The 26,622-nt window shown below is 58.1% G+C and overlaps 3 protein-coding genes across 9 annotated transcripts in view; all 3 read right to left on the bottom strand.

Annotated features, from left to right (window-relative positions):
- The window catches only part of PFKFB4 (6-phosphofructo-2-kinase/fructose-2,6-biphosphatase 4), a 33,573-nt gene extending 23,334 nt beyond the window's left edge, over nucleotides 1-10,239 (bottom strand). The window contains exons 1-3 of one of the 2 annotated variants that reach the window (XM_006196269.4): nucleotides 10,143-10,239; nucleotides 1,327-1,443; nucleotides 1,083-1,179 (exon numbers count right to left, since the gene is read on the bottom strand). In XM_006196269.4, coding sequence (XP_006196331.1) covers nucleotides 1,083-1,179; nucleotides 1,327-1,443; nucleotides 10,143-10,206 — 278 coding nt within the window. In that variant the 5' untranslated portion in view covers nucleotides 10,207-10,239. Of the gene's footprint in view, nucleotides 1-1,082; nucleotides 1,180-1,326; nucleotides 1,444-6,360; nucleotides 6,559-10,142 lie in introns of those variants that run through there. The other variant, XM_031686588.2, reaches the window with a different exon arrangement.
- A 1,508-nt stretch (nucleotides 10,240-11,747) lies between these two features.
- On the bottom strand, nucleotides 11,748-12,086 carry UCN2 (urocortin 2). The gene has a single exon (XM_072940796.1). The coding sequence runs from the start codon at nucleotides 12,084-12,086 to the stop codon at nucleotides 11,748-11,750; it is 339 nt and encodes a 112-aa protein (XP_072796897.1).
- Nucleotides 12,087-13,153: 1,067 nt separating this feature from the next.
- COL7A1 (collagen type VII alpha 1 chain) overlaps nucleotides 13,154-26,622 on the bottom strand; it is a 29,962-nt gene continuing 16,493 nt past the window's right edge. The window contains exons 63-119 of one of the 6 annotated variants that reach the window (XM_031686586.2): nucleotides 26,496-26,531; nucleotides 26,041-26,103; nucleotides 25,911-25,955; nucleotides 25,531-25,566; nucleotides 25,423-25,458; nucleotides 25,215-25,310; nucleotides 25,076-25,111; nucleotides 24,953-24,988; nucleotides 24,801-24,848; nucleotides 24,433-24,468; nucleotides 24,180-24,302; nucleotides 23,900-24,100; nucleotides 23,767-23,802; nucleotides 23,635-23,688; nucleotides 23,382-23,450; nucleotides 23,261-23,305; nucleotides 23,085-23,147; nucleotides 22,892-22,936; nucleotides 22,505-22,540; nucleotides 22,351-22,386; nucleotides 22,166-22,210; nucleotides 21,915-21,947; nucleotides 21,773-21,835; nucleotides 21,650-21,685; nucleotides 21,485-21,565; nucleotides 21,292-21,360; nucleotides 21,113-21,148; nucleotides 20,995-21,036; nucleotides 20,794-20,838; nucleotides 20,668-20,712; nucleotides 20,346-20,381; nucleotides 20,203-20,262; nucleotides 19,954-20,061; nucleotides 19,708-19,779; nucleotides 19,541-19,576; nucleotides 19,321-19,380; nucleotides 19,155-19,199; nucleotides 18,886-18,921; nucleotides 18,739-18,774; nucleotides 18,603-18,659; nucleotides 18,384-18,455; nucleotides 17,784-17,855; nucleotides 17,504-17,539; nucleotides 17,122-17,202; nucleotides 16,832-16,885; nucleotides 16,690-16,743; nucleotides 16,553-16,615; nucleotides 16,036-16,098; nucleotides 15,815-15,931; nucleotides 15,551-15,628; nucleotides 15,400-15,453; nucleotides 15,188-15,236; nucleotides 14,667-14,699; nucleotides 14,440-14,526; nucleotides 14,123-14,212; nucleotides 13,837-14,040; nucleotides 13,154-13,500 (exon numbers count right to left, since the gene is read on the bottom strand). In XM_031686586.2, coding sequence (XP_031542446.1) covers nucleotides 13,484-13,500; nucleotides 13,837-14,040; nucleotides 14,123-14,212; nucleotides 14,440-14,526; nucleotides 14,667-14,699; nucleotides 15,188-15,236; nucleotides 15,400-15,453; nucleotides 15,551-15,628; nucleotides 15,815-15,931; nucleotides 16,036-16,098; nucleotides 16,553-16,615; nucleotides 16,690-16,743; nucleotides 16,832-16,885; nucleotides 17,122-17,202; nucleotides 17,504-17,539; nucleotides 17,784-17,855; nucleotides 18,384-18,455; nucleotides 18,603-18,659; nucleotides 18,739-18,774; nucleotides 18,886-18,921; nucleotides 19,155-19,199; nucleotides 19,321-19,380; nucleotides 19,541-19,576; nucleotides 19,708-19,779; nucleotides 19,954-20,061; nucleotides 20,203-20,262; nucleotides 20,346-20,381; nucleotides 20,668-20,712; nucleotides 20,794-20,838; nucleotides 20,995-21,036; nucleotides 21,113-21,148; nucleotides 21,292-21,360; nucleotides 21,485-21,565; nucleotides 21,650-21,685; nucleotides 21,773-21,835; nucleotides 21,915-21,947; nucleotides 22,166-22,210; nucleotides 22,351-22,386; nucleotides 22,505-22,540; nucleotides 22,892-22,936; nucleotides 23,085-23,147; nucleotides 23,261-23,305; nucleotides 23,382-23,450; nucleotides 23,635-23,688; nucleotides 23,767-23,802; nucleotides 23,900-24,100; nucleotides 24,180-24,302; nucleotides 24,433-24,468; nucleotides 24,801-24,848; nucleotides 24,953-24,988; nucleotides 25,076-25,111; nucleotides 25,215-25,310; nucleotides 25,423-25,458; nucleotides 25,531-25,566; nucleotides 25,911-25,955; nucleotides 26,041-26,103; nucleotides 26,496-26,531 — 3,441 coding nt within the window. In that variant the 3' untranslated portion in view covers nucleotides 13,154-13,483. Of the gene's footprint in view, nucleotides 13,539-13,836; nucleotides 14,041-14,122; nucleotides 14,249-14,439; nucleotides 14,527-14,666; nucleotides 14,700-15,187; nucleotides 15,237-15,399; nucleotides 15,454-15,550; nucleotides 15,629-15,814; nucleotides 15,932-16,035; nucleotides 16,099-16,552; nucleotides 16,616-16,689; nucleotides 16,744-16,831; nucleotides 16,886-17,121; nucleotides 17,203-17,503; nucleotides 17,540-17,783; nucleotides 17,856-18,383; nucleotides 18,456-18,602; nucleotides 18,660-18,738; nucleotides 18,775-18,885; nucleotides 18,922-19,154; nucleotides 19,200-19,320; nucleotides 19,381-19,540; nucleotides 19,577-19,707; nucleotides 19,780-19,953; nucleotides 20,062-20,202; nucleotides 20,263-20,345; nucleotides 20,382-20,667; nucleotides 20,713-20,793; nucleotides 20,839-20,994; nucleotides 21,037-21,112; nucleotides 21,149-21,291; nucleotides 21,361-21,484; nucleotides 21,566-21,649; nucleotides 21,686-21,772; nucleotides 21,836-21,914; nucleotides 21,948-22,165; nucleotides 22,211-22,350; nucleotides 22,387-22,504; nucleotides 22,541-22,891; nucleotides 22,937-23,084; nucleotides 23,148-23,260; nucleotides 23,306-23,381; nucleotides 23,451-23,634; nucleotides 23,689-23,766; nucleotides 23,803-23,899; nucleotides 24,101-24,179; nucleotides 24,303-24,432; nucleotides 24,469-24,800; nucleotides 24,849-24,952; nucleotides 24,989-25,075; nucleotides 25,112-25,214; nucleotides 25,311-25,422; nucleotides 25,459-25,530; nucleotides 25,567-25,910; nucleotides 25,956-26,040; nucleotides 26,104-26,495; nucleotides 26,532-26,622 lie in introns of all 6 variants that reach the window. The other 5 variants (XM_015234961.3, XM_072941217.1, XM_031686585.2 and 2 more) reach the window with 5 other exon arrangements.

Below are 26,622 nucleotides of genomic sequence, written 5' to 3' on the forward strand. Positions count from 1 at the left end.
ACAGTAAGAGTTCAAGTGTCAGTCCCTCCCTTTTGTCCGGATCGATCTCTCACCAGAGAGTCCAACCTGGAGTTTTACTCACAATTAGGCCCCAGAGACAGAATGTCAGGCTTTCCCTCCCTTCTGGTGCAGCAGCTGGCCCAGCCCCATGGACCCAAGAGCAAAGGTGCTGAAGGGCCAAGCCTCACGGTGGGGGAGCTCCTGCCCCCTGGTGGCCAGAGAGGGAGCAGGCTGACCTCAGCAATAGACAGGTGGTTTCCGGCGTGGGGCTGTGCTGGGTTTGGGGAGGTCCCTAGAGCTGGGCCAACCTCAGCTCGGTGCCCTCACACAACGGCTGGGCCCAGAGCAAGGGAAAGAAGCTTACTCTTCAGCTGACACCTGCCAAGAAGAGCACAGTATAGCTCCCCACACGACAGCTGGTGCTCAGTTTCTCTGTAGAAAGCACTCAGTTCAAGTCTGAATGGAGAGGGGAGGAAGGGCCGGTACTATATGCAAATTTCCATCTCGTGAATAACAGCGAAAGTGTGAACTAGTCACCCGGCAACACTGAGGCCACTTCAAGGCAAAGCGGGCCTACCCTACAAGGTCAATAACATGCCAAGCCTTCTCCAGACACACAGGAAGAGACTTATCCTGGGCCTGATCCTTCAGAAGATGTCAAGAGGTGGTCCCAGTCCCACTCTGCCCCACCCCTGAGGCCTGTGTATCTCTGCACTACCTCGGGCTCCCCTCCCTATCAGAGGCCATCCCCACAGAGGGCCTGGGGTAAGCAAGCGTGGCCTCTATGCAGCAGACCTGCCCTGACTAAGCCTCTTCCCTCTCCCTGAAGCTCCATCCCCGCCTCCCACAGATATCATTATCAAGGGCTCATTAACACCAGGAAGGGGGGGGGGTGAGCCACCAAGAGGCCACACACCCTCTCCCCTTGTCACCAAACCCATCATATCTCCACCCCCACCATGTCCTGAGAGGTCAAGAGACCAGCCCCGTCAGGGGAGGCCAAGGCCAGGGCTCAGGAGCAGCCAGCACTGGGGCTCCAGGGCCTTCCCTGCAGACACACATACATATACACATACACTCACTTCCTGATTTTCAGGCCCTCTTCATTGTCTGGAAGGAAAAACTCAAACGACTTGTATGTCTTGACCATGTTCCGGCGATACTGGCCAACGTTGAATTCTAGGGGAAAGGAGAGGCTCAGCTTCACACAACGGCTTCCCTCCCTAACCCCTGACCTTGACCCAGGCCCTGCTGCAGTCCAGTCTTCTCACTCCTCCCCCACCCCACCCCTCAAAGCCCCCTTGGAAAGCCAGGGCCCCGCCTCACCTCGCGTGGGCACACCAATCCAGTTCAGGTAGCGAGTCAGCTTCTTGGAGATATAGGTCTTGCCCCTGGCAGGCAGCCCCACCATGACAATGAGCGTCGGGCAGTTGGTCATGCAAACTGAAAGGCAAGGAGCACAATGTCCCATGAGGCTGGGACTCCTGCCAGACGGCCCCTCCCTCTCTGCCCAGGGTTCCTCAGCCTCAGGGCACAGGACCAGTATCAGATGTGCCTTCCTAAGGTCCTGGCATCAGCGAGCCCCCTGAGCAACCCCAGACCATGGTCCCAAGACACTGCTGGCATGCCCCACTCCCCGGGCCCATCTAAGTTCCGGCAGACACAGCAGGAACTTGCCAGCCCTTATCCTGATGTGCACCACTAGATACAAAGCTGGAGCTGCCACGCCCCTGACTAAACACTGCTGGGGAGTTCCTCTAGCATGCAGGACAGAGCCAAAACCCAGCAACCCAGCAGGGGATTCAATGCCCACCTGTCATCCAGGAGTCCACGTCCCCATCCCAAGAGTCTTTTAGTATTCCCGCCAGCACGGTGCCACCACTTATACTCCCTGAGGTGAATTTCTCTTCATCTACGAGGCCAGGCTTGAAAGCTCAAAGAGTCCTTCCTCCAAGGCACCTCCACGCCTACCTGGTGAGCCCTCTCCCTCAACATAGTCATCTCATCAATGGGACTGCTCTCCACACTGACCACTTGGAGGGAAAGCAGCCCTGCAGTGTCTGGGCCATTCAGGATCCTGGGGTCCAGCCCAGAGTGGGTACCCAAAAATTATGGGCAGGGATCGGGAGGGAGGCATCTCAAAACCCACCAGGGTGAGGGCCTCAAGGGGCTGGGATCAGAGACCCAGGCCAGTGCTCACAGAGCAGTCTCTCTGAGAGCCACCCACAGGCATCCCATGTTCCAAAAAGAGAAGTCGCTGAGACTGGAGGTGGAGACGAGTCTGGACCCTGCTCCCCACCATAGATACCAAGGCAGCAGAATTGCCAGCCTCACATGATCCAGCTCAGCTTTCAGTGCGGTCTCACCTCAGAAGCCCCAGGAAGTTCCCTTTCATCAGGTCCTGGGCCAGGTGAAACCACAGCACAGACAGGTGGACAGATATGGGACCTGCCCCTGTTCCTCCTTGGCCCACATGGCTGTGCAAGCACCTTCACCTGGCAGCCCTCCTCAGACAGACAGCCGGGCACCCCCTTCAGTTTGTCTCATTTGCTGGAGCTGGAGCACAGGGGCCCCAGGGGCAGCCCTGCCTGGGGGTCAGAGTCAGACATGCCTGGGTTCCCATCTCACCTCTGACAAAGGCAACTCTGAGCCTCAGTGGCCTCACCTGTAAAATGGGATGATAATCCCTCAGTGAGGTCTAGCACTATCTTCACATAAAAGCTGGACCATTTCCAGGAAGCTGTGCCCTCTGCCTGTCCTTAGCAGCCTACCTGGCTAAGGACACAGATGCATCTCAGGACTGCCCTGGGGACTTGGGGCGCAGAGGCACCTGTCGGTCCCCAAGCAAGCCCTGAAGAGAAGTAAAGGGCCTTCCTTGCCAGTAAGGGGCTCCACTGCTCCTGTGCATGACCTTAAGGCAAATGTGACCCAAACTGTGAGCTCCAGGGGAGGGAAGAGGGGATCACGCAGACACAGGCTGACAATGAGCAAGAGGAAGGAAACTTGCAGGAACACCTCAGCATTGGCTAAGGCGACAGAAAAACAAGTTAGGCAAGGCCCTGCATCCAGTGATTCTGGGTCTGGGTTTGCACAATTCCTGGCTGGCTGGCTAGGGCTCTCTAACAACCAGAGGGCAGTAGGGCAGCCACTAACTGTGGGGGAAACCTGCACCCACCCTGCTCCCTCTCATGAGGCCACCCCTCCTTTACGCTCCCTGAAGCACTCTCCCACGACTTGCACCCCCTTTTCACATCTTCTATCTTCCCAGAGATGCTCCTGACCTCCTCCCATGGCATCTGCTGACAGCATCCCCCTCAACCCCTTGCACAGCCACAGAAGGCAGTCAGGGTAGCAAATCAGGGCTGGGTGCAAAACAAGAGCAATATATTCCCTATCACCTCTGTTCCTTGAGATAAGATCCCAAGGAAATGACCGAAAAGAAAAATCAAAGTTCAAGTGCATTCACAACAGCCCTGCTTACAACAGCAAAACATCAGGAAAGTCCCAGCAATGGAGAAACTGCAAACAGAGGCCCACTGGGAGGGAACATACTTGAACTAAGGGTGCGTGGGCCAGGTGAGCTGGGGAGTGAAGCTGGAGCTGCAGCTCTGGGTCCTCAGGACCTCGACATTGAGCAAGAAGACAGCAGAACACACACTTTAGAACACGGGACATGTGCGGAAGGAAACCTGAAGACATGTCAACTCAGCTCCTCTTGCTAGTTCCTGTAAATTTCCTGCAAATTTGCATGAGGCCACAGGAGCCCAAGGAGTCAAGAGGTGTGAGATAAACCTGGCGCTGGACAGAGACTACTTTCTGGCAGAGCCTCCATAGGGGCAGCCACAAGTCCCTGGAGTGGGTTCCAGAAATGAGTCCCGACCTGCACCGGCTCTGACTTCCTTGGGCCGGGCTGGGGAAGGAAGAACTCTTTAAAATAAGGCAACCTGGCATCACTGTCCTATTCAGTGGGGACAGAAAGTTATCCCTCCTACTGTCCTGTGCACACACCAGTCCTTACCCAGGAAGTCTTCCCACTTCTGGCTAAGAAAAGCTATCACACACTGTCCTTCCTGCCATGTTCCCAGAGTCCCCTCTCCACGCGCTACTCCTGCACCCAGAGCTCCTCCAAGTCAATGACCAGGAAGGTAACAGCTTCCTTCGCCAGCCCTCAGGTGAAGCTCTGAATTTTATCAAAAGAAGGAAGAATTGCTAATGGACAGTGGGGGTGGAGGAGACAGGCAACAAAACCTCAAAGATAAGCCACCACACAGCACAGACTAGCAGCGGGCCCCACATCTTCTTCTCTATAAAAATCGGTGAGCAAGTCAACATCTACTCCCTCCCTCAGGTCCCCACCTGTCCCTGTGGTCCTCGTTAGAAGCTCAGCATGCAGAGGGGAAAATGCTGCATGAATGCAACTTCAGGACCTGAGGTGCTGGTTCTATGTTCACTCACTGCTTACTACTCCCTGCTGTGAACACCCTATAGGGCCCTAGCCTGGGGTCTAAACCCCTACACCTTCTGCAGGTCTCATCTTTAGCCTCTTGTTACCTCTTCCTCCAGGAAGCCCTCCTGTGCCAGGCCAGCCCACAGTCCAACCCCCTGCAACACCCTGAGACATGCCTGGCACAAGTCCCTCTGCTCAGGCCAGAGCCTTACTTTAGCCACATACTTGGAGCTTGGAGAAACACAGGTCCCTCCCCAGGGCCAGAGAGACCTGGGCAAATCCCCACCTCACTGGGCCTCAGATCCTTTGTCACCTGTAATGGGGGTTGGCTCGGACCTTCTGATGCTTCAATCCCTGACTTTGAGGTATGGAGATCCAAAGAAAGACCGGTGATGAGGAAGTTACAAAATTACTTGCTACCACTTATCAAGCACTTATCAAGAGGCTCACAGCAGCTTCATGGAGCAAGGATGATGACTGTCTCAGTCCCACAGGTAAGGAACCTGAGGTCTAGGGGGTCAGCTCTTTGCCCAAGGTCACCCAACTGAGCCATGATGCAGCTTGAGTGTTCCTGCCTCCAAAGTCCATGTTCTCGCTCCTTCCCCTTGACGTAACAACAGCTGTAGCCCCCTAGTTAGGACAACACAGTCTGAACACAGGCTGGCCAGAAGCACAAGAGAAGGGGCCTGGGCCTCCACACCTCCAGAAGAGTCTGGAAGGAGGGCTGGCAAGGGTGTGGCCCAAAGTCCCTTAGGACTGAGTATTGACTGGAAAGCATGGCCCCAGGGCTAAAAGCAGGATCAATTTCAGCATCGCACAAGACCTGCATCATGGTCAGAGTCATGACCCACCAAAATGTCTGGTCAAAGCCACAGCCACCCTTACCAGGACCCACAGCGTCTTAAGAGATACACACACTCCTCTCCAAGGACACAGAAATCATGGTCAAAGCCAAGGCCCCCAAGCTAGCCTCAAAGCAAGACAAGAACCATGCATTCACTCCTCTCACGCCCAAGCAGAAGTCAGAGGGGCACGGAGACCCAAGCATATAACACAATCTCCTGACTGCCATTTCCAAATCTGTACCAGCAGTTGGACTAAATGTTCTCTGAGGACCTTACCAATTTACAAATTCGTGACAATGTTGCAGTTACTCCTAAAATAAATCTTTGTTTTTCTTGGTAGTAAAAAAGTTGCAGACTCACTTAAGGACAAGCAGAAAGTCCATAAGGTGGATTAAACACCTAGGACCCCAGGAAAGGTGAGCCCTTTAACAATTCTAGGAGTTTCAACCTATCTCCTAGATGGTTTCCACCCTCCAATTTTACCTTACCCACAACTCCACACAGATGCTCACACACCCAGGGACACAAAGACAGGCCTATATAACACAGTGTACTCACTGTCTCTATGCTGAGCACATCTACATTTCCCTGAAATTCCTCCCAAAACTCGATTTCAGGCCCAGAGATGGGCCTTCCTCCCACCTTTGGGCCTTTGAAAGTTCCGAGCTCAGAGAAGCCAACCGATTCTCCTAGGGCCAACACAGCTCAGACCGGGGTCTGCCCACCTGGACCACTCTGGCCAGCAGCGAGGGTAGGACCGAGACTCCAAGCCCTCGTTTGGCCTGAGGCGGTGGGGATAGAGTGAGGTGTGAAAGGTCCGGCGTCCTCCCCGAGGTGATGGCGGCCAGACGTAGCCTCCGTCGTGCTGGGACGCCGCCACACACCTGTCCTCGCTTCCTGCTCTGCTACACCTGTCGCAGGTCCCCTACCTGTTCCTGCTCCCTTCCTATCAGTCACAGCAGCCTCACCTGTCGCCAGTTCCTGACCTGTTCCCGACTCCCTCTCCATACGAGACCACTACCCATCCCCATGCACCGACCTCCCCCTTGCCCGCGGACCCCGCCTCACCACCGCGCTGGCAGGCATGCAAAACGGGCCGCCCATTGCTGTACGGCATCCAGATCTTCTTCAGGGGGTTCTGAGTCAGTTCTCGTGGGGACGCCATCCTAGGGCTGGGATGAGTCGGACTGCGCCGCTTCCAAACCAGCAACCCGGCCACCTCGGGCCACTCGAAGCCCCGCCCCTCAGCCACGCCCCTCCTGTAGCCGCGAGGACGCGGATCCAACTCCCCGCAGGCCCCGCCCCAGAACGAGTCGGCTCCACCCCAACTGAAGAGGGCCTGACCTCCCACCACGCATGCCCAACTTCCATATGAGCCCATTTTGGACCAAGTGGGCCCGCCCTTCATGCCAGGATGGAGGACGCGCATGCCCAGCTCCCCACAGGTTCCAGGCTTGGAGAATGCAGGCCCCGCCCTGGATGCCGGAGCCCAGTAACCTAACCCGACCCCGCTGATTTGCATGGGCCTTGTCCTGGGCGCCGCAGCCTTGCCTCTTGCCCCCAGGACACCCGGGGTTCCACTCGTCGCTCTGCGGGACCTCAGGACCCCCGGCAGGAGGGGTTTGGATGACTTGGGGCAGGCCTGCGTGACCCGCAGAGCTTGGTTGGTCAGGACCAGCCTGGAGGACCCGGGCAACTCTGATCGCTGGCCTGGGTTGTCAATTGCCCCGCGCCCCGCCGGCCTTACGTCCCCGACCCTCTCGTCCGTTCCGAATCCTGGGACTCCACCCTGCCCACAGGAGCGACCTGCTGAACCACGCCAAAAAAGCTCCTTTATCTCCTGGACAGGGACACAAGAAAAATCTCAAAATTGATCGTGTTTCTCTCTGCCTTAGCTGCTGGGGAGCTGGGGCTAAACCCCAGCCCACCTAGAGCACGTGAATGGGACCTGGTAACGAAACTCTCTGGGAACTCACTGAGCCCTAGCAGTATCTTACTCCTTCCAGGACTTATTTTTACCAATTAAATTTTAAATTGTAAGTTCATTTTCTTCCCTCTAATAAGCCTCTCTCTCTTCATTAGGAAATTGGAATATGCACTGTCATCAACCTTACAAGATTCTGGTGTGGATGAAACATGTCAATGTCTGAGAAATCCATTCTAAAGCACATTCATGTTATCATTTATTACGTTACTTATCTCCCTCCTGTCTCTAGAAATGCAGTAGGGGCCAGGGAGAGATCCAGAAATTCAGGAAGCCCTGGCTCATTCTCTCATGTCCTCCTTCATCTGTCTCCTCAGCCCAGTCTCTCCAAGCTGTACACTTTCTGCCCCAGGCCTCGCCGAACACTGCTCGGGCCTGGGTCACACTGCCCTCTAGCGACGTCCTCCACCACATCCCCTGGCAGGATCACTGCATCCTCAAGTTCTCTCTGCCTACAGTGTGCCCAGCCTGGACCCAGGTGCTGAGGCAGAGAAAAGGCTCCACCCAGTGCACCATGGAGGCAGCACCCTCTCCGTCTGCCCTCCTTACCACACTCCTGCCTTTGGTCAGTCCTCCGAGTCACAGCCCAGCCCTTCAGTGTCTGGAAGGACCCCTAAGATGACAGATATGACTGATATAGATGTCTTGCCTACTTCACAGGAAGTAAAGGCTAAGGAGTTCCCCATGCTGGACGCCCACACAGATCTTCCCTGGAACCAGCTCTGGCCACCTACCCTGGGGAATGCCCTGCCTCAGACAAAGTCGATCACTTCCTCCTTCTTCATCCTCCTTCTTCAGCATCCACCCTCTACTTCACTCTGCCTCATGCCCAGCAGCTGGCACACCCATGGGCAGCTCCTGATGGGCAGGATGCCCCGAGTGACCTCTCGCCCACTTCCTACTTCTCCAAAGCCAGTCATTCTGTTCCTGACAGAGTCAGCCCTCCTGTCTGTCTCCTGGCCACTGCCAAGGCCATCCTGGGGTCACCCTGGCTTCAGTGACCTTGTCACCACACACCTACACACCCTGGCCAACCCTTAGCAACTCATGGCAAGACTATCTCCTCTAATACCACAGACACCCCGCACCTTCTCAGGCCCACTATCCTCCACCCCAGCCCTCTTAGAATTTTAGTCAAAGGCTGGGGGTAGCGAGCAGCCAGAGCAGGGGAGGAGGCCAGGGCCATGTCTAGGAAGCCATCCCCAAGTCCAGCAGTCTGAGTCTGGCTTTCCAGGAGAGGCAGTGGCTCTGCACCTCCCACTCTTCCCCGAACACTCTGACCCTGGGCTGACCCAGACATACTCTCCCAAGTTCCTATATCCAGTGTAGGAGCCTGTAGCCCCTTCCCAAGGCCAGGGTCTACATCTTCTCTAAGGATATATAGTCCCCACCACCCGGCCCCATTTCTCAGGAGGAAATTGAGGAAGGGGAGAAGGGCCCAGCGTCACAGAACTGCCAGCCCATGGTGCAGGATGGACTCAGCTCAACTCCCAGCCCTTTAAAACCTCACCTCCCACACCCTGTGCTATAACCACACATCCCTCCCTCACACCTGCGGTCTTGCACGTTCCCTCCATGGAAATGCTCTCCTGGCTTTCTGCCTCCCAGCCTCAACAGACATCCAGTAAAATAACTAGCCTCATGGCTTTTCCCCTTGGAGCCGTCCCAGAGTGAGCCAGCTCTCCTGGAGTGCGAGGTGTGCTGCGATGTCAGTGCGTACTTGTGTGCAAAACCTGTCCTGCTCAGCCTCTCCCCACCATGAACCTGCCTGGCCTGGCCCTGGAGGGCTCCTGTGGTACCCTCCACACTGACCACGAATCTCCTCCCAGTGTCCCAGGATACAAACTGTGGGGTGGCCGGAGTCTTCAATCCTCAGTTCTTAATGCTCAAACTCTTCTCAGTCCCCAAACCACCTTTTGCAGCATAAAGGCCCAGGGACCTCCATGCACACCGCCCAGACCCACACACCAGTGCATGAAAGCATAGTGTGTACACAGCCACGCGTGCACACACAATAACAAGTCCTGCACCCAGACCAGCGCAGAGACAGGCCAGCTGTGGTGAGGCCTGCTGCTCTCTGCTGCCTCCCTTTCCGTTTATTTCCCTCCTCCTCTCCCCTCTGCTGCCACTGAGAGGTTGGGGAGTTCCCAGGAGTTCCAGCTTCCTCTGGCCATTTCTAGCCAAGGATCAGCCCAGGTCTTCCTGGGTCCAGAGCTCCCCCAGGGTGTGAGGTTCCAACGTGGGGGTAGGTAGGGAGCCATGTGACCCAGCAGCCTGTTAACCTGGGTCAGCACTTGCTGATTCTAGCTGGCACAGGGCACACAGTAGGTGCTCAAAGTGACTCAGGACCAGCCAGGGAGTACAGAAAGGATTCAGAGAAGTTCCAGACTGGGCCAGAGCACACAGTAGGTGCTTAGACTATCTCAGGACCAGCTCACGGCACACAGTAGGTGCCCTAGACACACTGGTGTAAGGGCTTAAGTCACATCATATGAAAAACTTCCCAAACGAGCCTCTGGACTTCCCCAAACTGGTATGACCCCTGAGGGGGGACCTGGACAATCATGACCCCTTGGAGGCCAGCAAAGGGCAGAGCAGGAGGCCCCTGGGCAGCTCCAGCTGGCTGTCCCTCCCCCAGAGCTGGAGGAAGAAGCTATTTATAGTTCTCCCCCTTGGCCCAGCTCCCTCTCCCATGCAAGGCAACAGTGTTCCTCCTTCTCCATGCCACTGACAGACTGATGCCCCTTTAGGGCACCCCTATTCCTAGAGAGACCCCCAATACTTTCACACCCCTCCTAGCACCACCCCCACTTCGCCCAGGTCTTTTCCCAGTCCCCCCACCCTCTCCACCCTACCCTGTGCCTACCTGGCCTGCTGCTCTTTGACCCAGGGTCCGTCAGGGAACGGCCTCCTTCCGTGCCTTGATTCATCCTGCAATCAGACTGGCCTGGGCCGCCACCCCCTGCAGCTTGGATTCGGGCAACCCCGCCCTCCAGGCTTCGAAGAGCACAGCCTGCCTGGTGGCCCCGCCTCTCCAGCCCCGCCTTGGGCCCGCCCCCCCCAAGGCTGCTCACAACTCTGAGATCACCGTCAGTGCCCCCGGCCCTGGGCAGCCACACTTCCGACAGTACTGCCTCTCTCTGCAGCCAGAGCCCACTGTCTGCCCTCGTCCCCAGCTGGAGTTGTCTGCACTACCCAGAGTACCTGCCCCATCTGCAGGCAAGCCTGTCCACACTCTCCATAAGGTCTATCTCATCTCCAGCCCAGCAATGGAGTTGGGGTTGTGAGATTAGGCAAAACGTACTCCTTTCAACCGAGGGACAGGTCAGTGAAATTTGGGAGGGGTGGAGTGGGTAAAGGGGCAGCGTAGCCAGCTAGCTGTGACTCAGCCCTTGTGTGTCACTGCCTGGATGTACATGACAGTGATTTTTGCCTATCCCATTCTCCAGTCACTACATTTATTGAGTGCTTATTGCATGCCAGAACCTTCACGTTTGTTAACTCAATACTCACAAGAAGCTTGGCATCACTCTGCTTCACAGAGGAGGAAACTGAGGCTTGGAAAGGTGAGTACATTTGCTCAGGACAGTTCAATGAGGGAGGGGCAGTTGGGCCGGTGCCCCAGCAGCCTGATCCCCTCTGCCCCGAGGTCTGTGTGTTGAATGAAGGGCGGAACCCGGGTAATGCAGGGGTGTGGGGAAGACAGTGCCCGGCTGTGTGCTGAGCGTGCTTCATGCAGGTTTAGGGGACAAGCCCCTGTTCCTCCCAGCCCCCTCACATGCCCTCACCTTGCTCAACACACATTCACAGTTGTCAGATACACAAAGACGCAGACACACATGCAGGCACACCCTGCCCACCCCCACAAGACAAGGTTGCCACAGCCACAGACCGCCCACGTATGACCATCCATCCTTGCCTGGAGATGCCCCTGACAGCCCCATCCATCTGGGGTGGATGCCGCCTCATGGGGCACGAAACATGCATGTGACCCTCTGCCAGCACTTCTCTGTGTGGCGACCTGTGGGTGGCAGGCAGATCTATGGATCTGGTCTTGGGTGGGCTGGTCTCCAATGCAATGATGGGCTCTAATGTTGAGGTTCATGAAAGTGGCATGACAGTGACCACATGTGAGGGTGTCCAGATGCTCTGATTGTGGGACCCAGGCATGACAGGACTCCACATGGTAGTGAACTTCCATGGTAGTGTCCAAGCTGCCCAGATAGACTGTAAGTCTGTGGGGCTCCTAGGAGTGCCTAGGCTCCACTTGGCGACCCGACATGGTAATGTCCAGGCTGTCCAGACCCACTATCACTGAGGCAATCCGATGTGATGTGACACCACACAGCAGTGACCCCAGATGGCGGAGTCCAGAGGCACCGTGCCCAGATGTAGTACTGCCCAGCTCCGCCACTGCCCTCTGGGTCTCCCCATCCAGGGTGGCTCCATCACTGTGACCCCTCCCTCAGGCTCAGCGGCGGCCAATGTGGGCCAGGATGCGGGCGTTGGCAGCAGCTTGCTCCCGCGCAGCCCTGGCCTGGGCCTGCTCCAGTAAAATCTGCAGGAGGCCAAGGGGTACATCCAACGATAGGGTGATGCGGGGACCAGGGCGGGGGCCAGGGCTGGGGTGGCCCCAAGCAGCAGAGAGGCCTGTGGTGCTGGCTGAGGGGCTCTCCGAGGTCACAGGGCAGGGAGTAGCCTGGGGAAAGTTCTCAGGGAGGAGCTGGAAGGCTGGGATAGGGGTTGCTGGGACAGGCAGGGTCCTGCCCAACGTCAGGACCATCAGCACCAGCAGAGCCCAGCTGGTCATCGTGTGGTCAGGCTGCGAGGAGAAAACAGGCTCAGGGCAGGGGCTCTGGTCAGCCAAGGCCCATGGACAGAGACAGAGGAGGAAAGGAGAGAGACTGAGAGACTGAGAGGGAGAGATGAGAGCAGCCAGGTCCGAGACAGACAGAGATAGAGATAAGATGAAGGGACAAGACGAGAGCCAGAGGGAGACAGAAAATCAAGACAGAGCCAGACAGAGAAGGGGTCAGAGAGACAGAAAGAGTGAGAGAGAGAAAGAGATAAAGAGACACAGAAACCCCAGGACAGAGAGCCACAGACACATCTAGATGCAGATGTATTTTAGAGAGAAAGATGGGGGAGGAGAAAGAGGAAGAACAAGAACCAGAAGAACAGGAAGAAGAAAGGGAAGGAAGAGAAGAGGGAGAAGGGGAGAGAGATGGGGATGAATGAGAGGGAGGCGGAGCCAAAGAGAGGGAGACTGGGAGAAAAAGACAGAAACCACCCCAGAGACATAGTGCTGGAAACAAGGAAGCAAAGGGAGAGAAACACAGAGGGACAGAAGGAGACTGAGGTCTGAGAAAGCCTGTAGCAGATCCAGGATAAAGAAAGGCAGGAATAGGGGGGTCCCTGAGGTGGAGAAACAGCCAGAGACCCCAGGGTACCCCCAGCTCCAGAAGCCTCCACTGACCCAAACCCCAGATCCACTCAGCCCCAAAGGTCCTGCCCTCTCCCGGATCCCAGTCCTACCAGTAGCAGCCTCCTCTGGGGTCTGCTGGGACCGCCGTGGCTGCCCCTCTGCCCTCTTCAGGGCCCATTTATCTCCCTCAGTCCCTGGGCTGAGAGCTGGGGCCTGTCTCCTGGCATGAGGCAGCCCATCACCTATGATTCATACCCTCCTGGGGGGCAGTGAGGACATATCCTCAGCCCCTATACTGTCTACTTCTTTTGGGGACAAGTTAGGGACTGAGAGTCACAGGAGAGTGACCAGGGCTGGACAGAGGGACTCTGGACCCACACAGGATAGTACCAACCTCCCAGGGAAAACCTGCCCTCCTGACACCCCCACCTCCCCAAACAGTCACAATAGGGGCCTTTTAAAACAGCAGCTTTAATGCCCCCCCCCCGAATCAGCACCATGTCATCACAGGCTTGGGTCAAAGGGTGGGTAAGATGCAGTCACATCCACTCACTGCCCACAGCCACCCCCACACTGAGTCATCTGCCAGGGAGGCAGGAGCCATAATGGGGGTTTGTCCACAGAGGGGAAGGCTAGACCTACAGAACAAATCACTGAAATAACGGACACGCTCATGCACGCTCACGTGCACACAGGCTTCTAGCACCAAGGGGAGGGACAGCAGGGTCCAGCTGAGACACCACCTCTCCAGGGGACGCTGAACTTCAGCTCATTTTCTGGCCTCAGCTCCGGGCAGCACCTGGCGGGCCGGTTGGGAGTTGTCGTCAGCCGTCTGACCTTACCCAACACGTAGGCACAGAGAAGCATGAGGCAGAGAATGGATGGGGAGCTGGGAGCGTAATGGGAGTGGGGGCTGTGCCCTCAGAGAGGGGTCCTGCCTCAGCTCTTTCAGGGAGGGAGCCCCGAGGGGGTCCATGCTGGGAACCTACAGCTGAGGTTCTCTAGTCAGCTCTTTCCTCTGGGGGTCTGTCTCAGGCCCCCCAGTCTGAGGGCTTCTGACCCAGGACCTGCCCCTGGACGTGATCTGGGTGGGTTCAGTGCCCAGGCCCCTAATGGGGTTGGGGGGAGCCTCTACCTGTTCCCTGGCTCTGGGCCATCCGGGGCGGGCAGCGGCGCTCACAGGCCTCACGGGTCCCAAAACGGTTGGCATTCCCTCCGCAGCCACCATAGACAAAGGGGTGACAGGCCTCCATGCCACCTGGCATAGCTCGATGGTACCAGCGCAGGGTGTAGGCAGTACAGGAACCCTCGTCCAGTGGAAGAGAGCAGGGGTCTGGGGCTAATGGGGGTCAAAGAGGTCAGCAGGGATGGGCTCTGCCTGCCCCTCCCCCAATCCCTATGGGCCCAGTCCCCTTTCTCACCGTCACCATCCCATGGAGCCTCAGGGTCCTGGTATTCCTCCACGGAATACTCAGAGTATTCATACTCATCGTCCTCGGGGGGCAGCCGGCCTGCACGCACCGTGGGGTGTGCTGTGAGCAGGGCCACTGTGGGGCCAGGTTCATGCTGCCCAACCTTGGCCCTTGGGGCAGAGCGGGCAGCACGGGTCTCCCACGCGTGTGCGCAAGAGTGTTCCCTGCATTTGGACCCCACGCGTGTGGCACAGGCCCTGCCCCCGTGAGCAGCCCTGTGTATGTCTGCGCGCCCCCCACGCACTCATGGCTCCAGCCGTCCTCACCTTCCTCCTCGGCATGAGAGACACGGAGCACAGGCACAGCATGGAGCTGGGGGCCAGCGGTGTCTGCAGCATAACTTGGGAGGGGTCCTGGAGCCAGGAGCAGGGGCCCTGGGGTCAGCTTGGTGGCCACCCCAGCCAAGCCCCAGCTGAGAGGACCCAGGTGATGGGCACCGCAGGGCGGGGGTGAGGAAAGTTTCGAGAGCAGAAAAGAACAGAAAACTACTCACGTGATCCAGATGCGATAAACTGGCCCTGGCAGGCTGGAGGGGGCAGAGAGGGGCAGGGAGAGAGACAATGGCAGAGAGCAGGAGACACAGATGGAGAGAGAGAGACAGGGAGAGACCCGGTCAGGGGCCAGCAGGCACAGAGACAGAGTGAAAGCAGCACAGACAGAGATGGAGGGAGACAGAGCTTCACTCTCCGATGACTCTCAGGGCCATCAGCGCCCCCACCCCACCCCAGCTCCATGTCAGGCCCCGAGAAACAGCTCTGCTCACACCTCCACCCCTTCTACACACTTGACCAAACTGGGCATCCAGAACACTACCTGTCCATCCATCTCTGCCTGTGTCTCCTGTCACCATGTCTGTCCTGAGGCACCTGTGTCCTTCTGTGTATCCATCCATCTCCACCCACCTCCTTGGCTGCTTGCCCCCTGGAAGTTCTGGGGATGCTGCCTCCCCTGTCTAGGGGCACTGGGATGAAGTGGGGATGGGACCCAAGAGACTCTGGGCTGGGCCCCACTTACCGCAGTGCTGACTCATCTCCTGACGCACAAGGCCCCGAATGTCATCCTCCTAGGAGATCAAGACCACAAGGGTCACGAAGAATCCATGGATCACAGAAAGACAAAGGGTATATGATGCAGGGATCACGGAAGGACAGTGCTGAGTCAGAGGCCCGGGGGTGAGGGTATTGGGTACAGGAGGCAGGGCCCCAGCCCCGCAGCCCCACACTCACTGTCAGTGCAGCTTCTCCCTTCTCACCACGGGGGCCCAGGGGTCCTGGCCGCCCCTGTGTGCAATGGATGGGACCAGGCTGTGACCTCTGATCTCAGGGACACCACTGGTCACCCCAACCTTTGACTTCAAACCCAGGAATCCCCACTCACCTGCTCCCCTCTCTCTCCAGGGGTGCCAGGGGCCCCAGGGGCCCCCACCACACTCTCTCCAGGGGGACCTCGCTCACCCTGTCAGACACAAGGACTGAGTGAGCAGGGTCAGAGGCAGTGGAGATCAGAAGTAGGACAAGTTGGGATCATAGGTTCAGAGGTTGGAGCAAGGATATTGGGGGGTGGGTTGCAGAGTCAGAGGTCAGGGAGGTTGGAAGCGTCATGGAGGTTCAGGGGTCAGGAATCAGAGTCAGGACCCCTCACCTTCTGGCCCTGAAGTCCTTCAGGGCCTTTGGGACCAACACTGCCAGGTGGCCCAGGGGGACCACTGGAGCCATCATTGCCTCTGGGACCTGGGAAGCCTCCAATTCCTGGGGGTCCCTGGGGAGAAATAGGTCAGGGTCAGTGATCAGAGCTTCCAAAGATGACCTCAATTCCAAAGAGTACAATCCCCTTAGTTTACCATGACCTTGGCCTCAACTTACCCGCTCCCCTTTCTCACCCTGGTCACCCTTGGGTCCTGGCTGCCCATCAAAGCCTCGATCACCCTAGAAACAAAGAAGCATGAGAGACCCTCTGCCCTGGCCTCCCTCAGCTGAACCCCCATAAGCCCCCCAGGCCCAATGCTCACAACCTCAAGCACCTGAGCCTGAGACCCTCAATCTGCCATGATCCCCATGACCCCGACCCCACTGTGACATCCCTTGCTCTGCCTCTACCTACTTCCTTCACACTGACACACCAGCCTCCTCCACTGACCCTACCCACTGTAACCCCTGAGCCCTGAGGCACCTGTCCCCACTTGCTCTACCTCTCATCCCCTAATCCTAAATCTCCACTGTGATCCCAATCCACCCTGAAACCTCAAGACCAGCCCCACTCCACCCCTCAATGTCCCAACTTACCACAACCTTCCTTGACCTAAAACCTCCACAACCTTACCGTGCCCTTCCCTACCCAGTCCCAACCCCCCACAATGTCCACTGTTGAGAGACGCCATACCTTGGGACCGATCAGGCCCTCCTTCCCAGGGGCCCCTGACTGGCCCGGGACACCTGGCTCCCCCTGGAGAAGAGAAGACATTAGCCAGGCCCTGGCTCACCCATTCTCTCCTCACTCTGGGGGTGCCCCACACTCACCATGTCTCCTTTGCGTCCTGCCAGCCCCGGGCGACCCGAGGGACCTGCTTCTCCCTGTTGGCATCAGGTGGAAGGGTCCACATTAGGCCCCAGGCCCCATAGCCCCCTACATCTCAGCCCACACCCCCCATCACCCCTGTACCTTATCTCCCTTCTCTCCATCCAGACCACAGGCTCCCTTAATCCCCCGTTCACCCTGAAGGACAAAAGAAGTGAAAAAGTGACTTCCAGATAACTTACCCTATAACCCGTTGACCCTGAAACCACTCTCCAAACTGGCCTTAGATCCTCCAGCCTCTGACCTAACACCTCACATACAACCATGGATACTCCCAACATCTGAGCCCAGATAACTGACCTGTGACCCCATATACCTCACCCTCCAACATTAGGCCCTCCTGACCAGGGGTAAAAAACCAGTCCCTTTCTCACCTTGAGGCCCCGGGGACCCATAAAGCCAACATCTCCTTTGTCTCCTCGGACACCAGGGGCTCCATCCTTTCCTGGGGATCCCTGGGGCAAAAAGGATCAGTGTGAGGTCAGGGGAGGTCAGTGAGGGATCAAAGGGCATTACTCTGGATGTAATGGACAGGGAACACCACGGGGGTGAGAGTTACCACTGGGGACCAGAGCCAATGGAAGGGCAGGGTTTTCTATGGGGATAAGGGTCACCGTGAGCAGGGTCACCACGTGGGAGGAACCATCATAGGGGCCCCTGGGCAATGTGATGCTACTGATTCCCTATAAGGTCAAAGGCTACCACATGAGGATGGGGGGGGGACCAGGGGTCCCTGTAGGAGCAGGGGTGTCTTACCGGGTCACCAGGGATCCCAGCAGCACCAGGCTCTCCCTGTGGGAAACACAGATAGGGGAGGATGGCCCTTCAATGTGGCTGTCCCCTAAGCTGGCCTGTCTGCTGCATGTGTAGCCACTCAGTGACTTGCAGCCAGGACCCAGGGTGCACACAGACCCCATGTGAACACACAAGTGGCCAATGTCAAGGGAGGCTGGGAACCGTCCAATGCTCAGAGGACACCCCTGGGACAGGTGTGTGTGACATGTGGCTCTGAGTCTGCACCTGGGGCAGGACTTGCCTTGGGTCCCGTGAGTCCACGTGCTCCCAGCAACCCGACTGAGCCCTTGTCACCAGGCTCTCCCTTGGCGCCCTGTGGGAGTGACCGGTACACAATCAGCACCAGGCCAGGCTGGAGGCTTGGAGCGTGCCTGGAACCTACCAGCTGGGGCAAAGCTTACCAGTGCTGCTCTCCGACTGCCCCCAGCAGCCCCTTCCCTTCCTGCCCAGGCCTCAGCAGGCTGGAGCTGGGCACTGGAGCCCATGGAGGCATTCATTCCTCACCGCAGGACCCCCAGATTCCTGCTAGTCTCTCTTTACTCCTGGCTCCCAAACCTATCTGGAGTACCCCTGACAACCAAGGAGCCCCCTCCTGTTGGCACAGGGCCTCTCCTAGAGCCCCAGTCCACAGACTCCCCTTTTGACCTCACACTGAGGCCCCGAACCCTCCATAGAGCCCCCATCCTCTCAGCCACTCCACAGAACCCCCTCCCCTCTGACCCCCAGAAAGCCCCCCTCTCCCATCCTCCCCTCCTGTCCTCACAGACCCTCCAGAGAGCCCCACAGCCTGCAGAACCCCCCTCCTGACCCCGTATACAATACCCCACCCTCTTCCCCATACCTTCTCTCCAGGGTCCCCACTGTCTCCCCGAGGTCCTTTGTCACCATCTATGCCCCGAGGCCCTCGTTCACCCTGGGTCAGTGTGGGAAATCAGGGTCAGGGGCTGGAAGCTCCTTACCCTCTGAGGATTTGAACTCTCAGATCTCCCAGCCTTGTCTCCCCAAAAGCTCCTCCACATCCAAGGGAGACCCCATCTGCCCATGGACCAGGCCCACTCACCATGTCCCCCTTGGCACCCCGTGGCCCTGGAGGCCCCATAATCACAGCTGAGTCACCCTGAGTGGACAGGGGCAGTCAGAGAAGTCAGGAGCACCCTGAGTTCCCTGCACCTGCCCTCCCCTATGCCCACACTCACCTTGTCACCCTTTAGCCCTGGGGGTCCAGCGTCACCCTATTAAGTTGAAGAGTGTGAGTTTCACCCAAACAGAGAAACACCAAATCATGATTATAGGATCCATCCCTGCACACACTCATCCCAGAGGCCTCTTCCCCACATCCTTACCTTCTCCCCACGCTCCCCCCGGCTGCCTGGGGGGCCCTGTAAGAGAGAAGAAGACAGTGAGCTAAGGGAATTTCGGGGAACTAGCACGGAGACAGCTCAGGGGGCAGGGGAGGACCAATGGGGACTGGGGGAACAGGAGAGACAAAGACCAGTGAGCAGACAAAAACCAGAGGGATGCTGAAGGCTGCAGAATGTCCTGAGGGCACAGAGGGCACAGGTAGGGGACTGAGCTGAGTCACACCCACAGCACTTTCCCCAAGGGGACCCACCAGGAGTCCTCGTGGTCCCTCCAGGCCAGGGCGGCCATCTTCACCCTGGATAATGACATTAGGTTCAGTGACTCAGAAGTTGGAAATCAGAGGCAAGAGCCTTGATGAAGGGAGCCCTGAGGTGGCTCCCAGCAATGGCCCTGGTGGCAGAGCAGAACATACGCACCCGGACACCTGGCTCCCCATGCTCGCCTCGGGCCCCGGGCAGCCCTGCTCCAGGGTCTCCCTGGAGATCAACAGGACACAGGGGATCAGTGAGGGGAAGCAGTGGGGGACAGAGGGTCATGGGAGGTTGGTGGAGGTTGGAGGTGGGGTGATGGAGGTCAGTGGAGGCTGGAGAGGGTGACAGGGGTACAGGAGAGAGCCAATAGCATTGTCCCATCTACCTTGTCTCCTTTGAGTCCAGGGGCGCCAAGTGCTCCCTGTGGGCAGAAAGAGGTGAGGGTCCTGTGTCCCTCAAAGGCACACACACACCCAGCTACACATAAACCCCCACATGGACAGACTCCAACACACAGGAATCAGAGATGGGCACTGGTGCATTTCTACTCACCGCTGACCCTGGTGGTCCAGGTGGCCCTGAGGGGCCTGGGGCTCCCTCTCTCCCTGGGAGGCCTGCCAGACCCTACCGGAAAAATGAGATGACAGGCAAAGGGTGACTTGGGAACCTTTCTCCCCTGCTGTTCCCCCAAGACTAGGAGCCCCGAAGCCAGGCCTGGGCCCCCTTCTCCTCCTCACCTGGACCAGAGCCAGAGGTCCTGAAATCACCAAGTCCCCACATGTGCCCTAGCACCCTTACCCGCTCTCCGCTGGGGCCCGGCTGACCCATTTCTCCTCGAGGGCCTGTCTGACCAGGGAATCCCACAATCCCAGGAGCACCAGGAGGTCCAGGGGGGCCTAAGTCTCCCTGGAACAGAGATAGCAAAGAGAGGAGTGGCCCCAGCAGGACCCTTTCCCAGGCCTAGCCCCAGAATACCCTCTTCCTCTCACCTCCAGGGTTACCCCCCAAGCTGCTCCCTCTACCACTAGTAACAGGGCATTGACTTACCTTCAGACCTGGAGGACCAACTGGTCCAGGGGGCCCCTGGACTGCAACTCCTGGGTCACCCTTCAAGGGAAAGAGGGATCAGATTAGGCTCAGGGAGTCTCAGGACCATGACTCCCGGCAGGGATGCTTTAGGGCACACGTACCTTTTGACCTTTGGGTCCTGGAGCCCCTTTCTGACCCTGAAAAAACAACATAAACCGCGCTTGAGAGAGTAGGAACATGAACCCAGAGCTTAGGTGTAGCCCAAAAACATTCCTGGAGAGCCCAGAGGTGACCACAGACTCCTGAGCGCACAGTCAGAGGGAAGCTCAGAGGTAACCACAGACATATGTGACCAAGGACATGAGTGCAGCTATACAGGAACGCAGACAAGAACAGGAACTGAGACAGGCCCAGGAATGGTCCCTCACATCCACGACCACACTCCTCAAGCCAGACTAAGACTCGCCCAGACCCCAGACTCACATCTTCACCAGGGTCTCCAGGCTCTCCCACACGGCCGGCTTCACCCTGCAGAGAAAGGGTGATGAGGCTGTCCGGTCACTCAACTGTAGCCCAGTGCTTAGGCTCTGGGGCCAGGTCCCACCTCACCTTCTCACCCCGAGGCCCTGGCAGTCCTCGGTCACCTTTGGCTCCCTGTGGAGACAGAGGTCAGAGGGCAATGTGGGTGTCAGGGTCACAGATGGTGAGACCCAAAGAGGGAGCATGAGGCCCCAGTCAAATGTGGGTTGTATTATGGAAGGTGAGGGTCTCAGGGGTGGGTGAGCTACACTGTGGAGGGTCCACACTCACCGGCTCTCCCACCAGGTCTCCAGCAAGGCCTCCAGGAGCTCCCTGACAAGGGAGAGGGGTCAGTGGGATTCCTCAGCCCCAACTACTTGCCCCTACCCCCGGCCTCCCATACACTCACCTTCTCTCCCTTTGCTCCAGGGGGCCCGACCACAGCCTGTGGGGAACACCTGGTGGGTCACTGGGCCTCTCACCTTCTCCGCACCCCGACCCTGCCATCCTGATGGAAGCCCCAAACTAGGCTGGGGGTGTGGGGCTAAGAAGCTGCTGCAGAAGGTGGGGGTCAGGATTAAAAATCACCTGTCCAGGGGTCCCCATGGGTCCAGACTCTCCTTTAGGTCCAACAGGGCCAGGCAGACCTGGGGACCCCTATGACAGAATGGTGGGTGGAACTCAGTGCCTCTCCACCACTCTGCCCTGGCCTTCTTCTTCCTCCAGGCACATGGCTGGGCACAGGGCCCCATCACAGGCCTGCTCCCCCCAGAACACACACCGGCACACCAGGGGCTCCTCTGTCTCCATCTTTTCCACTGACACCGTCACGACCTGGCGCTCCCGGCTTCCCTGTCTCCCCCTGAGAGGGGAGAGCTCTGTCAAGGGCCTGCCCGCTGACCCTGACCTCTAGAGTCCAGCTCTGACCCCCACCCCCAGGACTCACCACTTGTCCAGGCAAACCTGGTGCCCCTTGAGGACCCTGAAGGAAACAAGTCAGATGTGAGAGGGACATGGAGAGCATGGGACCCAGAGGGAAGAGATATGTCCCTGCAGGGGCCTCACTCACCACAAGGCCTGAAGGACCAGGGGGGCCAGGAAGTCCCACAGGTCCAGTTGGTCCAGGCAGGCCCTGGGGGAAGCAAAAGTTCAGGGCACTGCCAACTCCCCCCCCATTCCCCCATGACTACCCCAAGGACTGGGCCACTTACGCGTCCTGGTGGGCCTGTCTCTCCGGGCTCCCCCTGCCGAAAACCCAGAGACTGAATGACCCCACAGACGGACGAGAGGCTCCTCAGGCCCCGTCCAAAGCGGAGCTCACATTGGAAGGGGTACTTTGGTGCATATGCACACTGCAGGGCAATGACATCCCCAGAGGTAGGCAGGTGTTATCCTGGCGCAGACAGGCTGCTCTAAGCTGCCTCCTCCTTCCAGACACACACCCACACATGTCTATACTCACCTTTAGGCCAGAAGGTCCCTGGGGTCCTGACGGGCCAGCAAGACCCTAGAAAAAAGTGTCAAGGGCAAGGAACAAGGGTCAGAGTTATCCATGTGGACTCTGGAACTAACTTAAACAAGGCCTGGTTCAACAGTGGGGACCAATATCTGTCCTACCCCACCTAGCGGTGCTTCCCCATCACTCACCGGGGCACCAGGCGGTCCAGGGTCTCCGTGGCCACCCTATGGGAGGCAGGAAGAGCCAGATGAGGGGGAGCCAGTCCCACCCCACCGAGGAAATGTAGGCAGTACTGCCCATTGTAGGGGTTGGGCACTGGGGTAAAGATTCTGGGATACTCACCACTGGGCCAGGGGTTCCCCTCAGACCTTGAGGACCCTGGATAGAGAAAGGGGCTGCTGAGACTCAGTGGGTTCACTTGGGCCTGTTGCTGTCCTCTGGAAGCCTTTGCTTGGGGCACCCACTTCTGCCACCCCACCTCTCTGGGCTTCCACTTCTGCACTTCCACCTCTCCCAGGCACAAGTCACTCTGTACCGGTGGACCGCTCCGATGAATAACACACACAGGCCTGTGCACACACATCTATCATGCATCTGCACTCACACCCGGCACCCAGGCACCACACCCCCATCACTGGTCACTTGTGATGTGTGCACACAGCAGCCAGCACACAGCAGAGGGTGGCTGTTTCCCAGAGCTTGGGCCAGGCTGTTCCTGCCACCACTCACCGGCTTCCCTTCAGGCCCAGCCACACCACGCTCTCCTGGTAGACCCTAGAGAGAACACATTTAAGGCCACACTGTCCTCATTTCCCCATCCTGGCTTCCCTGGGACAGTCCCAGGCAGGGCAGACTCCAGTCCAGGCAACGCAAGTAAGAGCCATGTGCCTGCACATGTGTGGTCCCTGAGGAGAGGACTCACCGGGCTGCCATCCTGACCCCTCTGTCCAGGCTCTCCCCGGTCTCCCTTGATGCCTGGCACACCCTGCAAGCAGAGTATCGTGCCCTGAGCCTCCATCATTGCCACGTACCCACGTACATGCCAACCTGCCATGCCCCCGCAGAGGAGGGGAAACGTGGTGGGATGGGAGGTCTCACCCTGTCTCCTTTGGGGCCTCGGTCACCTTCACTGCCTGGCTCCCCCTGTGGAGATGACACATCAAGCTGGGCCTTGGTACCCCAGTAGGGGGTGACCCCGAGATTGATCCCACACACTGACCTTAGCGCCCTTGAGCCCAGGGGGTCCTTGTTCTCTAGGGAGTCCAGAACCTGCCTCGTCCATGGTCACCTATAAGCAGAAAGTCACAGGGAAGAGATGTGTCTGCCACAGAGACCTGGAGGGGTCATCCCAGTTCACAATGTCCCAGAGGGTTATGGAGTCAGAGTCACCACATGGAGTTTCTGCAGTCCAAGCCAATGGTGGTGTCTTGGGGACAGCAGCCAAAGGCCTAGGGCAGGGCTGAGGTGATCACCTTGGGGCCAGGGGGCCCGGGGGGTCCAGGGAGGCCAGGAGGGCCGTCTCTGCCCTGCACAAAAGGAGGAAATGGGTGGCTGTCCCTGCACAGCCCACAGGCAATCCCTCCCTATGAAGGCCCCGAGCTCACCTGTTCTCCACGTTCTCCTTTCTCTCCCCGTTCTCCCTGAAGTGCAAATAACAGGGTGGGGGCTATGCCCATGGGGAGTCCCGCTCCTTCCTGACCCATATCCCCGGCCACCCCAGGCAGCCCCCAGGCTCACCCTCTCTCCTGGTCTTCCTGCCTCTCCCACACTCCCAGCCCGGCCTGGGAGCCCAGGAATACCAGGCTTCCCAGGCTCCCCGGCAAGGCCAGGAGGTCCAGGGGGACCCCTCTCCCCAAGGGACAGGCCAGGTGGCCCCTGAGGGCCAGGGTCTCCACGATCTCCCTTTGGCCCGCGGTCTCCAGAAAAGCCAATGGGGCCCTGGAGGAGAAGAGTTAATGCTGGTGGTTCGTCAACCACATCCTTCGCAGGACACCCCCAGGAAGCAGCCAACACACACCTCCTTGCCTGGGGGGCCCCGTTCCCCTGGGTCCCCCTTGGGGCCGCGACGCCGTTCAGGCACAGGCAGGAAGCTGCCAGAGCTCTCATCCCAGGTCTCCACAATTTCCCGCAGTGCAGACGTCTGAGTGACAGTGAGGGGTCAGAAGAACACACCCATTACTGCAGCCACCCATGTGCTGGCCTGGCCCTGTGGGCATAATTTGCCCCATGAGGCTCCCATCAGCCCCCCGCTGAGTCCCCAAACAACCTACCTTGATGCCAATATTTTCCAGCAATCGCTCCACATTCTGGGGACACAGACTGGGTGAGGGGCTGCCAGCAAAGGAGGAGACCCAACACTGCCCCCCCAAAACAGCCTCCATGCTCTCTTCCCCAGGCCTCTTGCCCAGAGGACCTTTTAGCCCCCAGGTGAAGGAGCTCAAGTCCACTGGAAGCCCTTCCTTGGCATGTCCCCAGGGCCCAGGTTCCCCTCGGTGTAGGCTACAGGAATCCCAACAGGGCAGGGGACCAAGCACACAGGGCAGAACCCGTGGGGCCTCATGGCAAGTGGAAGAGGACAGAGGTGGCCCCTATAGGCACGCAAATAACAGTCAAGGACCAGGTCCCCAGCTGCACTCACCGGCGGGCTCCCAGGCTCTCCTCTCAGACCACGCTCTCCAGGGAGGCCCTGGAGACATTGAGAGGTAAGCTGCTGGACCCAGTTTGTGGGCATGTGTGTGCATATGTGGGTGCTAGAGTTACCTGGACAAGGGAAAAAGGTGGGGGCCTCACCTGTTCTCCTTTGGGTCCAGTCTCCCCACGGTCACCCTGAGAACAAATAATGACCAGTGGGGAAAATGCCCCCACCCTGGGAAGCCCCTCACCACACCCACAACCCAGTGTCTGCACACTCACCTTGGGGCCTGAATTTCCCGGAATGCCAGGAAAGCCCTGAGATGCGACAGAACACAGAGGTCACACAGGATCACGGTGTCCCAGGAAGGTATTTGACGGCAACATAATAGCCCCTCCTGGAACCACCCTGGACACTCACCTGGCCCGGAGGGCCGACCTGCCCCGGAAGGCCTGGGGGGCCCTGGAGTCCAGGGCTGCCAGGAGCTCCACGCTCACCCTTGGGGCCATCACGACCCTGTGGAAGATGCAGCCAGCATCAGGACCCAGAGACCCCAGAAAAGAGTGGAGCCACAGAGTCACAGGGTCAGGGTCATGGTTCAGAGGTTACAGAAGATGCCAGTACTCACTTCTCTCCCAGGGAGGCCCAAATCTCCCTTCTCTCCCTAAGGAAGACAAGGGTGCTTCAGACACGGCCCCAGTCTGAGCCAGAGCAGACTCCAAGCGAGGGGCTTTACCTTCCTCCCGTCTTCGCCAGGGTCCCCAGGTTCTCCCTGCAGGCAGAGGACTCACATCAGACCAAGCAAAATTATGAATTGCCTGTGTGTCTTGGCATCTGTGAGTCCTGTGTGCATCTCAATATGTGTGGCCATATGTATATGAGTGACCGTGGATACAAATGCACCTGTTGGTATGTCTCTGCATGTATCACACGTCAGAGCCTTGGATGTGTGCCTCACCATGTCTCTACAGAGGTCCACATGCAGCCCCGGGTCTGCATCATAGCACGTGTCTGAGTGTGGGTGGGGATGTGTATGTGTCAACATGTCTCCAGTGTCCCTGAATGTGGCTTCACACCAGTGTGTCTGCATCTCTCCATGTCTATCCTGACACTCACGTTTTTCCCATTCAGGCCAGGCTTGCCATCCTCGCCTGGCTTTCCCTGTGGGAACAGATCATTGGTGAGAAGACAGGGATGGGGTGAGGGCAGTAAGGGGGCAAAAGGGTACCATGAAAGTGGGACTCACTGGTGCTCCTGGGGGGCCAGGGGGGCCAGAGAGGCCCTGTTCTCCTCGGAGGCCTGGAAGTCCCTGGAAAAAATCTTTGCTGGATTGAGAAGGCCACTGAGATAGCCCCTGGGGCACATCCATGGATTTGGAGGATCTCACTAAGACCCTCCTCCAGTGTAGAGACTCCCTCAGAATTAAGAGGTGCCACTGAGACCCCAAGGTTGAGATCCCATGGGTTGGGGCCCCCTGCTGAAACACCCAAGGGAAGAACCTGAGGATCTGAGGAGCCTACTAAAGCCTCCAAGGCGGAGACAGTTAGCAAACAGGACTCCAATCAAACCTGCCTGCAGGGAATGGGACTCTCCCAAAGACAGGGCTGAACCAACTCCCCCTGACGCTGTGACTATGACAACCAGCTACAGTTTAGCTGGACCCCTGAGCCACCTTCCATCCTAATATCTCCCGTTACTTACGTCTCTCCCTGGGTCCCCGGCCTTGCCCGTAGCACCCTGAGGAGAGACTCAAAGTCAGGGAGTCCACATTGGTCATGGGGTCAGGGGCACTGCCTGCTGACAGGGCCACTAATTTCTGTGAACCCAA

Source organism: Vicugna pacos, chromosome 17, assembly GCF_048564905.1.
Source record: "Vicugna pacos chromosome 17, VicPac4, whole genome shotgun sequence".
NCBI lineage: Eukaryota > Metazoa > Chordata > Mammalia > Artiodactyla > Camelidae > Vicugna > Vicugna pacos.

Coding starts and splice junctions, on each gene's coding strand:
- UCN2 (XM_072940796.1), bottom strand. CDS start 12,086: ATGACCAGCTGGGCTCTGCTGGTGCTGATGGTCCTGACGTTGGGCAGG.